At 41.7% G+C, this 10,977-nt stretch overlaps 2 protein-coding genes across 2 annotated transcripts; both read right to left on the minus strand.

Moving 5' to 3' along the window:
• Positions 1-2,452: 2,452 nt before the first annotated feature.
• Positions 2,453-7,245, minus strand: LOC115921619. Its single transcript, XM_030979235.1, has 6 exons — positions 6,973-7,245; positions 6,580-6,723; positions 6,263-6,427; positions 5,744-6,026; positions 4,467-5,498; positions 2,453-2,622 (listed from the first exon to the last, which is right to left on the minus strand). Exons 1-6 carry the CDS (start codon positions 7,237-7,239, stop codon positions 2,453-2,455), a joined length of 2,061 nt encoding a protein of 686 aa, XP_030835095.1. The 5' UTR covers positions 7,240-7,245.
• A 1,932-nt stretch (positions 7,246-9,177) lies between these two features.
• On the minus strand, positions 9,178-10,901 carry LOC115921800 (zinc finger protein 197-like). The gene is made up of 2 exons (XM_030980019.1): positions 9,544-10,901; positions 9,178-9,321 (listed from the first exon to the last, which is right to left on the minus strand). Exons 1-2 carry the CDS (start codon positions 10,096-10,098, stop codon positions 9,181-9,183), a joined length of 696 nt encoding a protein of 231 aa, XP_030835879.1. The 5' UTR covers positions 10,099-10,901; the 3' UTR covers positions 9,178-9,180.
• Between the last annotated feature and the right edge of the window lie 76 nt (positions 10,902-10,977).

A 10,977-nucleotide genomic window follows, 5' to 3' on the forward strand; every position in this document is an offset into this window, starting at 1 on the left:
CTTGAAATTAAGTTATCACCCAAGTCATTTTTTTTCTTGTACTGTTGTTGCATTACATGAATAAACATATATTTGTAATAGCACTTCCTCAGGCAAGGTGCCTAGTATAGCGCCATCTATTGATATTCACTTGAAATTAAACACCCAGAAGTCTACCTAGACATGGCTGTGTTGAGGTTCAAGAATCCCCTTTTTGCCAGAGCATCAAGGAGATTTTAGTCATAAGTTTTTCATTATGTCAGGCAAAGAGTTTTCACGGAGTATACTGGTACGGAATGAAACGGAATGGATTGTACTGGTACGTTTCGAATTGGCACGAAATAAATACTCCGATTAAAGCTATATCAAGTTTCATCAATGCCATAAAATAATGAATTATATTTGTATCAGGCAGTTCCAACTGCAATCCAAAAATAACGTCCTCTCCGAATTAAAAATTGTCCTCTCCGAATAATTTTTTGACGCCACATATCTCAAGAACCGTTTATCCTTTTATTCTGGAAGTTGGTATGCAAAAGCATCCTTACCATGTGTAGCTGTGCAGTACAGAATAAAGGGTCAAACTGCTCTGACATTTTAAAAATCAGTAACTTCATGCTGTCAGTCCATCATTTTGTGGTATTAGATGCAAAACTGAATTTTACATGAATGAAACCATTTTGCATTCAAAAAATTGAGTTGTACTCTGATTTCATATCATCAAGTCATCAAACTATGTCATTCACATTCACCCAAAGAAACAATATATATTTTTGTTCTGCATAATATCACAAGGTGAATCTTTTCATTATGGATATGTTTCATGGTTGGAAAACAAAGCTTGTAGCCCTAAAATTGTACAGACTTTACAGTAACATGTATACAACAAACAAACAAAAATTCAGAATAATCAAAAGAATTTTTTTTCCTCACCACAAGTGAGACAAAGTGTGTACCCTAATTGTAAAAAAAACCCATAAACATTTTTCACATGAGTATTCCAATTCAATTTATCATTAATCCACAATCCTCGCAACTATATTTCTTGGACACAGTCTACAGGTTTGCCTTAAATGGTATTAAGTGGATGAACAATCGCATCTTTAGTAAAATTTATTACCAAAGTTAACTATATTTTTGATTAGTTTTTAATATATTGTGCATCATATCATACCTAAGAGAGCCTATACAGAGCATGCATAGATTCAAACGAAAATGGTACCTAAATGTACTGGAAGGCAGGCGCGGATCCAGGAGGGGCAAGCGGGTCTTGCCCCCCCCCCCAGCAAAAAGAGAGAGAGAGAGAGAGAGAGAAGGAAAAGAAGGAAAAGAGGAGAGAAAGGGAAAGAAAGAAGAGGAAGAAAAGTAAAGGGGGGAAAAGAAGTAGATCGGGGGAGGCCACAAGAGCCTTGCCCCCAGCTGTTACCCCACCCCCCCCCCCCCACAAAAGGGGGGGGGGGGAGGGAAAGGGTAAGATGAAAGCTAAAAGGGAACAAAAAAGAGGAAGAAGAAAAGAAAAGGGTGGTGAAAAGAAGTGGAGAACAGCTGCGATTAATCCCGCCAACAATGTGTGGTTCGGGGGCCGAAAGCCCTTGCCTTCCCCCAGCAAACCTAAAACAGAGAGGAGGGGAAGGGAAAGGAAAAGGAAAAAAATGGAAAGGAAAAAAAGAGAAAGAAGAAAGGTAGCGGAGATCAATTGCGATTTCCCCGCCTACAAGGTGCAGATCAGGTAGATGCCCCCCACTATAATTTGAACGCGGTGATTTAAAAATGTTGCTAAAATGACATAATTTTTTCCTCGATCTTTAGTAAATTATACTTTGTTGGAAAATGGCAAATCTCTAAAGAAACAAAGAAAGAATAGTGACCTGCCTCTGTGACGAAATAATGAGGTGTCAAAATATGCTCATCTGACCGTAATTTATTGCCCAAACCCCTGAGCTTCCTGGGGCTCCGCCCCCTGGTTTCCTACACCAATTTGTGTCCTGCCAGTGTCAGAAGTGTCAGTGCAGGGTCGAATCCAGTCGGCGGAAGGGGAGGGGGCCAAAGCGGGGGCCTCATTCGTGAGAGAATATTAAGCAGCGAAACAGCCAGCCGGTAAATAAGCAAGGGGGGAGGGGGGGGGGGGGGGTAAGGAGCACTATTTTTTTTTTGGGGGGGGGGACCCTCAAAAATTTGAAAAATTGCACCCCCCCCCCCTTGAGCGCCAGGGGTGGGGGCCTATCTCCAAAAAAGGGTAAAATTAATGTTTTAACTGTATTTTTTTCTCACGGATGTTGCCCTGGGGCCCCTTCCTGGATCCTCCCCTGGCTTTCGTAATAATTTTCTATCACGATGTGTTTGTTGGCATCCACCAAAAATGTCAAAATAGATTTGACTTATCTCCAATGATATACTGTAGGTTAGCAATGAAGAAACAAATGTCTACGACCATACCATGCTGAACATACCGGTTCTCGTCCGATCTCTGAAGTCAAGCAGCATAGGGCCAGGTCAGTACTAGGATGGGAGACCCCTTGGGAATGGCGAACGACCCCTGGGAGGACCTTTGCTCGACTTGATCACTAGTGATCGCGGGACGTCGAAAAGCGCCCTCAAGGACCTTTTCGTGGTCAACGTCCCCTTCGATTACCGCGGCGAAGCCTGCCAATTGCGGCCAAAAGTTGCTTGCACAGTCTTAATTTGACCAACTGAGACAAAAACCAGGTTCCTCTCTCGCTTTATAAAGAAACAATGCACCCATTTACATAATTTAATTAATAAATTTGCTCTTTTGATGCATCCTTTTACTGATTCTTTTTCAAATCAAATTTAGCCAAACTTACTTAAGTTCTAATTTTATTCCCGTGGTGTTGTTGCTTTCCTTTATTATTATTTAAATATATATTTTGTAAATGAAAACAATTTCCCCTTTTTTTCTCATTCTTTATCTGTCTTTTTACATTTCTCTCAATGTTTCCTTTTCTTTCTTTCTCTCTATCTTTCCTTTCCTTCCCCTCTCTCTCTCTCTCTCTCTCTTGTTCTTTTTCTTTCCTTTTCTTTCTTTCTCTCTCTCTTTCTAACTTTTCAGCTATCTGTTTATACATACTCTTTCCTCTCCGTTTTGCTTCTTCTCTCCATCTTTCTTTTATTTTCTTTATCTCCTTTTCTTCCTTTCTCTCTTTCTATATTTCATTTCTCTCTATCTCTCTTTCTATATCTCAATTTAATCTCTCTATCAATCGCATACATTGGAAACAAATATAATACAAAAATACAAGGTAAATATTAGGTTGTGTGTTCTTTATATTGGACACATCAATCATGGCAAATCATTGATCTGATCAGAAACACACAAGTGTTTAGTTTACGGACATTTGAAAGTGACGCTTAAAAAAATGATGTTTCATGAATACAGAGTCACATAATTGAGCTAAAAAGATAATTATACCAATGGTACAGGAATAAGAATGCAAGCTCAGTAAAGTCAAAGAGATATACTTCTAAAAAGAGCCATGGCAAGAATACAGTATCATATCAAGGCACTTTATTATAAATCAGTGCTTAAAATGAACTATAGCATGAATACAGTCATATCATGGCATTTTATAACAAGTCATTAATACAAAGAGCCATGGCAAGAATAAAGAGTTGTATCAATACTGTACTGATGCTTACGCTGTGTCACTCCTATATCATGTTAAAAATGAGTAACATTATCCTATTGTCTATTTTCTATACAGAATGAGTATCATGTTCTATACTTTGAAACGTAAATTATATCACACTGATGAACATCATGTATGTCTAAAATATGATATAGATCAATAGTCCATCAACAAATGAATGATTTGACAAATTAATTAAAAAGCAGTCCAATACTACATCCCTAAAAAGTGACATTTTTATATTTAGAATTATGTCTATAAAAATGAAGTTCAAACAATGGACCTGAAATACAAGGTGGCATAATGATATTAGTAATCATGTCAATCAAAGTTCAAGGACTACATCCCTGAAATACAAGGTATTATAATCATGTCATAATTCAGCATGATCTAGTAACGTCATCACGTATGATAACAATTCTAAAAAGAAGCATGGGACCTTCTACCTGAAAACCAACATGTAAAAAACTCATTTTTCAAATGCACCCCTCCTTCTCTCCAACTCTTCATCAACAGCCCTTTTAAAAGCCTCGTAACTTTCATACTCATTGTCAAAGCCCGGAGTTGTTGACCTGTTTGTTTTCCCGCAGAAGGTGAATATTTTTTGCTTGCTCCCAAGTGTTTTTGGCTTTGATGGAGTATACCGTTTTCTCAGTCCTCCACATTTTGGCACTTTGCAAGCCGCACACGGTTTATGGGATGGATTCGGGAGCATACCTTTCGGTGGCTGAGATACTTTTCGGGGGGCAGGCTTTATCTGTAAGGGTGAACCACTTGTGGAAGGTAATGAAATCGAACGTGCTGTGGGTTGTGAGGGTACAACAACAAGAATTGGTATACCTGCTACCTTGGGGGCAATGTTGGGTAACTTAGGTTTTGGTTCGTCACCAGCATGAGATGTAGGCACCGTTGATGTGCAAGGTGCTGTACTTTGCCTTGTAGATGAAGAAGTCCCTGGTTCATAGACGAGTGAGTGCCTCTTCTCACCCCGGCGCTTGCCAGACTCATGAGGTACAACACTGTACTTGACCTGGGCATACCCTGGGTTTGGCAACATCTCCGGAAGCTCGACAGGTGCCGGGAGGGGATCAAAGGAAAGGACTTTCCGATGTCGGAGGACTTTGGGTTGGGTGGTAGCAAGGAAATTGGATCGGGTCTCTTGCTTTCCAATGAAATTTGTGATGGACTTGGAATTGATGTTTGGAAGGGGGAGATTTACTTTGGAGAGGACCGGGTCATCGAACAGCCTGTCACACATCCTTTTGTACCTCGTCCTGATGTTGGTGGCCGTCTTGGTTGGGGACGAGCACGACACAGAAGGCTGATTCTTGAGCAGCTGGATGACCAGGTACAAAAGCCTTGACTCCTCTGTGATTTGGGCTGCCTGTGCAAACTTCATCCACCCAAATTTGGTCTTTTGGGCGGCGCTTGATTGTGATGACTCTGGCCCGAGGCAACGTCCGAACAAAGTATAGCCCCACTTGCTCTCATACTTTTTTACAAAGTTGCGAGCAGATCGATCATGGGTTGCTAGCTCACCTGCAGCCTTGTAAATTTGCTCTCTTATCTCTGCTGGGATAAGATGCTGCTCCCCTTCTGTCAACTTGACCAGAAGCAAGGCGAGGGCTTCAACTTGCTCGAAACCAGGCAAGTGCAAATGGCGGTTGGTCGTCAGGACATCCTGCATAACAGGGCTAATCTCCTCTCTGACCTGCTCTTCCTTCGTCAGGACGGTGTGCTGAGCGCTGACGGCATCCATGTGTCTAGATGCTGAAATTACAGGAGCATCATTGGATGCATCGTCTTCGATGCCTTCGTCTTCATCCTTCTTGTCAACCTCTTCCTCGTCTTCAGCCTTATGCTCCTCTTCGGCTGTAGGAAAAACAGATCAAAGAAAGAAAAACAAACAATAAGGTATCAAGGTAAAACATAAGAATTCAAGCATGAATCTACCTCTGCTTCATTTCGGTCCTCCTCTTCAGCTGTATGGAGAACAGATATAGAACATGACATGAAATCACCATCAAATCAATTAAAACAAGACATTGGGGATATCAGGCTCAGAGTAAATACTGTTTTAAAACATGGGGCATTGAGGATGTGAAAGTATTTCTCACCCTTTTCCATGTAATATGCCTTTGATGAAAAGGACTTTGTAGACTGGGAGAAAGCGTACTCGACGCCGAGGAGCTCCTCCTCTTCAGCTTTGGTAGGTGGCTGCATGGGGGCGATGAAGTTCGGCTCAAAGAGATGATCCTTGCCAAACAGGATCTCAGCGTGGTCATTCATGCGCTGTATTTGGCGTGGGTCTGTGGTTGTTGTCATTTTGCCCTTCTGCTCCGCCACTTTAAGCCTTTCCATCCTGTTGTTCCACTGGACAGCAAAGGAAAGGAGGTAAACCTGCAAAATAAAGAAGAAAAAAAATATTACTTAAAATGTAGGTCACTTATAATGTTACTTATAATATAAATGTATTGCTGAGTATATACTGAAAATAAAGTATCATACAAACACAATCGTCAAAGTTTGATGTGATAAAGTTTTTTTTTATATAGCTCAGACACGTACTCAGCTTTAAATTATTGATACTGATTTAAGTGTTAAGTTTTAGGATGTAATTATGCTTAAATATTCACCTGAAAGGGCATGATACCGCAACGATGTGATGGGACGGCATGGAGCAGGTGAGAGTGGAGGCCCTCGAGCGCGTTGCTACCTCTCCGACATCTGAACTTGGTCAGCTGCACACCGTTCAGGGTAACCGTCTTCATGGCCACATAAAGGGGGATGTTGGGTGGATCCTGAGGAGGGAACAAAGAACAACGACATTAAATCATTTTACAAGTACAAGTAAAATACATCAATGGCAATGTTTGGCTATGATTCATGGTCCATCATAAAGTGTTGTATTACTTTGCATTAGTTAATATAATATTAAGTAGTATTGTCTCACCTGCATGCAACTGAGATGCTTACTAGCAGTCGCCCAGTGAGCATCTACTGCTTCAATCGATTTGAATAGAGGAATGCCATCGATGTCCAGACCTGCAGGTCCCTTTAACTCACTCAGAATGTGTTCGACTGCAGCAGCACTCTCCTGAAAGAACAAACAAAAACAGCAAAATAAGTAAATCAAGCTTTGAATTTAAAAATCTTGTCCCTGACTTATACCTGTAAAGTAAAACAAACAAATAATAAGAGGGGGTAGTCAATTGTAGTAAGTATTTAATCAGGAATCCTGACATCTCTATTTCGTTGGTTAAAAATTAAAAGCAATAATAATGGTTACAAATAAACAATTGATGAATTCATGATTTCTAATTCAAGTAGCTTGCAAATAACTCACCTGAACACCCCTGGTGACACGTCGGACATATGATGCAGCTTGGTATGGCTTCACGAAAGACAGCATGTCTGCATCAGATATAGAGGAGAACTTATCGTGGTCACCATGTCTGATTGCAGAGATCAATAGCTTCATGTCGTCACTGTTGTAGGCTAAGATGGCTCCTGCCAGGGCGCTAATGAAGATGCCGTACTTGGCGTGCGTCTGTTTGATGACCACGGCATCCCATCTGTGCAGCCAGTGGCGGATATCCAGTCTGACGACCATGCCATCGTCGGCCCACTCCTTAAAAAGGGTCTCGTACCACGAAGTACAGCCATCCCTGAAATGATCAAATAAATAAATGAATAAATAAGATTTTAAATGATGTGAACATCGATCATGAACAATCAAATGGATTATATGTGTTGTGTTCTGTCTGAGATTCTCATCACCATCTCACCGAGCATGAGTACCTAAGAAACAGAATAGAGTGGAAAAAACCGAAAGAGTACATTTAACTTTATTTTCTTAATCACATAATTTTATTTTGACATACCTGCAACAATTGTTGTCCGCATACAGGACTTCCACAGGAGGAGCATTGGCCCTTCGGAAGCGGGCGACCACACCCCTTGCCATCCTGGAGTATGCCTTCTCCGACTCAGACGCCACAACAACCGTCGTCACAAACTGGCCCCACTCGTTCAGTATGCTGGTGAGGTACTGCATGGTACCCTGACCGTCACCATGTATTTTTTTCAGAACCTGCACAGGAAACAAAAGGAGAAAAAATAGAAAATTAATTAATCCAATGATAAAGTTGTATTACAGTCATCATACTAGTATAACATTGCTTTTTAATTGCACTTTACATTATAATGGATGTTTGTAAATGAGTGACATTATATGAACTGTATGTATTTTGTAGACAGAAAATGAATTGTTGCATAATTAAAGTTGATCAGGACTTGACTTATTAATACCAATAATGAGATGAATACATACCTGCTTTGTGCCGTCGATTGAAAGTATCACCCCTGTCGTGCTGAGGATGGATTCCCGGTAGGCACACATCTTCTCCATCTCCATCAAAAGGTGCGCCCTGCGATGGGTCCTGGCAGATGGTATCGGAGAAGGCGGCATGGGAGGTGTATACTGGTGTGTGGTGTAGGGCAGGATTCCACGCTGTGATGATGAGCTTGACCCTGCAGTATGAGCCTCCATCAACAGCGTTTGATACAGGTCCCTTCGACCAGCATACCATTCATCATGGCCTTGCTGCACCATGCGATGGACCTTGGACATCGACACGGAGTTCAGGCGATCAGATAGTAGAGTGACGACGCTCCTGTCAACGGCTCGCTTCCCGACGAGGATGGCTGGGCACATCATGCGCACGGCTGGAGCTAGCTGCATGACGATGCTGGGGCTGGTGGCATGCCATCTGTACTGGAGCGACTTGTCCTCTTTACCTTGGCAGTGGTGGCACTTAAGTCGTTCCGTCAGCAGGGTGTAATCGCAGGTAAGCCCACACACCTGCCGAGCTACCGGGCCGTAGCCAGATCTCGTTAAGAAGCTGTCTGGTGGGGCAGGGCAGTTGGAGTTTGGGCACAGGATCTTGGTACCCATAACCCCCACAGGCCTCCAAAAAAAGACATGTGTGCTAAAGAACAGGGGCATGGAGGGCAGAGTTCCTTTTAGGGATGTAGGGAGAGGGGGTGGATGAAACTCCATCTTGTTCTTCAGGACAGTGCGCGTTCCCTTGCCCGAGACGTTCCTCTGTGGCTCCTCGAAGATGCCGTGAGGGCCATCGGACTTCAGCCATTTCAAGTTTGGCAGGTACATATTATCCCATGCCTTCTGCCAGCCCTCGATGACATCAGCAGCATCACGAAATGACTCAGTGGCAGAGGGCACCTCCGAAAGAAGCCTGTCAACGGATGTCACCGAGGTGTCGACCAGGACTTGTGCTTCCTGAAGAACATTCTCTGAAAATTAAAAAAAAAAATTATCATGGTAGGACAAATCTGAAAAATTAATCCATTTTCATCTCGAACAGTCACTTTCAGTTTTTAGACTTTGCAACAATTTTGGATTTGTTTAGTTTTATTCATAATGAGATTCATATATAGTCACTAGATTCATAATGTAGACATTTACTGCAATTTTGTTAAAATTTACATTTTCATAGTCTTGATAATGAACCATTGATCGACATTCAAGCCTTTACAAATGTGTAGACGTAAACGCACACCTACATAAACACACACACACACACGCTATGCTCATGTCAAACATACCTGCAAGGGCCAAGAGCTCTGCATCTTCGACGTAATCTGTTTGCAGCTGTTGCTTTTCTTTGCGTTTCTGTAAAGTTAATTGATAACAGGAGATTTAACATTCAGAAATCATGATACAGTGCATAATGTAATTGATGAATTATTCAAGTTTACAATAATTAAACATCTGATGAGCATTTTCCCTGAAATGAAAACAAAATGAAATGACATGACAAAATACTGATCATTGGAGAAGTGTACTGAAAGATATATAAATTATGAAATTCCTATTGTATAATTAGTGACTAACCTTTTCACGTTTGTGAATGTGCACCATGATGCTGGGGAATGCCTCCACAAGCTCCAGCAGGCGTTCCTTCTGCCACCTCAGGACCGGTATGCTTTCTCCGGCGGCCTTAAACTCGTCAAGGAGCCACACGACGTATCCAACGTCGTTCTCCAGCAGCCACTTGAAGTGCTGCCCTGCATATTTGCCAAAGCTCAGGACGATGTTGGCACACCACAGCTCCTTTCCCAATCTCTTGGCCTCCTTTTCTGCTGTCGACACATCCTGCCAGATTGGGTCGACTTCAGTCTTGTCCTCAGTGGAGCTTACAGCCTTGGCAGCACTGGTGCATTGGAGGAGAGCCTCACCACTCTTATAATGAGGGATCTTTGGATGCACGTGCACCTTGGTGTGGCGGTCCAGGTTTTGCTTCAGCGTGAACTCTTTGCCACAAGTAGAGCAATGGTGTGCCTTGTCTCCATGTATCCTCACATGCCTCGTCAGATTGGACTTTGTGGAGAACACTAGTCCACACTCTTCACACTTGTGTGTCGTCAAAGGTGACACTGCCGTCTCCATGGTGACCTGAATTTCAAATAAAATTACACAAAAATTAATATTTCTCTCATCTACACCTGATACTACATGTAGTGTCGTGTTTTTGCAGAGTAGAACAATGAGGGATGGGTGACTTAAACATGCTTATGATTGGTCTATGGTCAACTGTCTATTAGGGTTGCTATATGGAATAGTATTATGGGGAGTGGCAATGGAGAGTGCAGTGTCAGTGACTTGGGTCATAGTTCTTGTAATGTGGTTCCTTGAAGTTAACTCTCTGGGTTGGTCATTAATGGTCAATAAAATGAGGAGTTAATGGGGCCAGTGTATAGTCTAGTAATCTGTTTAGATCATGGAAGTGGGAGAAATTTAGGTGAAGGACTGTATGAAGATAAGAGTGGTACATTATTGTGCTTTACAAATTAATATATTATTATTATTCATACCACTAGACCAGATCTACATAGACTACATTACATTCAAGCCACACTTTACAAAGTAATGCTAGTTTGAGAGAGATGTAAAAGGTATGCCTTTACTTTATTGAGGTTCAAACAGGCTGCTCTCTACATATAGCATTGACATGATTGAGAGTGATAAACATGACAGGTGTAGGCTAGACACATTGTAAACATTGTCCAAGGCTATGACTTTTATTGCCCATTATATGACCATTAACGGTGTCAGCATGGACCTACTACCAAGCTGCCCGCCATCAACTTTTAGAGTTAGTCAAGTGTCTAGACACTAGACCCTACACAGTTAAAAATTGCAAATAAAATAAAATAATATAAAATAGGGCGCAGGATTACAGTCATACTCAGTCATACTCGTAGGCCTGTATAAAGACCAAGAAAATCATCAGCATTGTCATGATTTTATAGAGCCTTATCATATCAC

This window comes from Strongylocentrotus purpuratus, unplaced genomic scaffold (assembly GCF_000002235.5).
Source record: "Strongylocentrotus purpuratus isolate Spur 01 unplaced genomic scaffold, Spur_5.0 spur5_scaffold_10, whole genome shotgun sequence".
Classification (NCBI taxonomy): Eukaryota; Metazoa; Echinodermata; class Echinoidea; order Camarodonta; family Strongylocentrotidae; genus Strongylocentrotus; species Strongylocentrotus purpuratus.

Bases quoted from the DNA above. Each gene is read 5' to 3' on its own strand.
- LOC115921619 (XM_030979235.1), bottom strand. From the start codon at position 7,239: ATGGTCGTCAGACTGGATATCCGCCACTGGCTGCACAGATGGGATGCC. The intron at 6,027-6,262 runs GTGAATATTTAA...TTTATTTTGCAG, and splicing joins GCGGTATCATGCCCTTTCAG to GTTTACCTCCTTTCCTTTGC. The intron at 2,623-4,466 runs GTATACCAATTC...CGCAATTGGCAG, and splicing joins CATTGCCCCCAAGGTAGCAG to GCTTCGCCGCGGTAATCGAA.
- LOC115921800 (XM_030980019.1), bottom strand. From the start codon at position 10,098: ATGGAGACGGCAGTGTCACCTTTGACGACACACAAGTGTGAAGAGTGT. The intron at 9,322-9,543 runs GTTAGTCACTAA...TTAACTTTACAG, and splicing joins ACATTCACAAACGTGAAAAG to AAACGCAAAGAAAAGCAACA.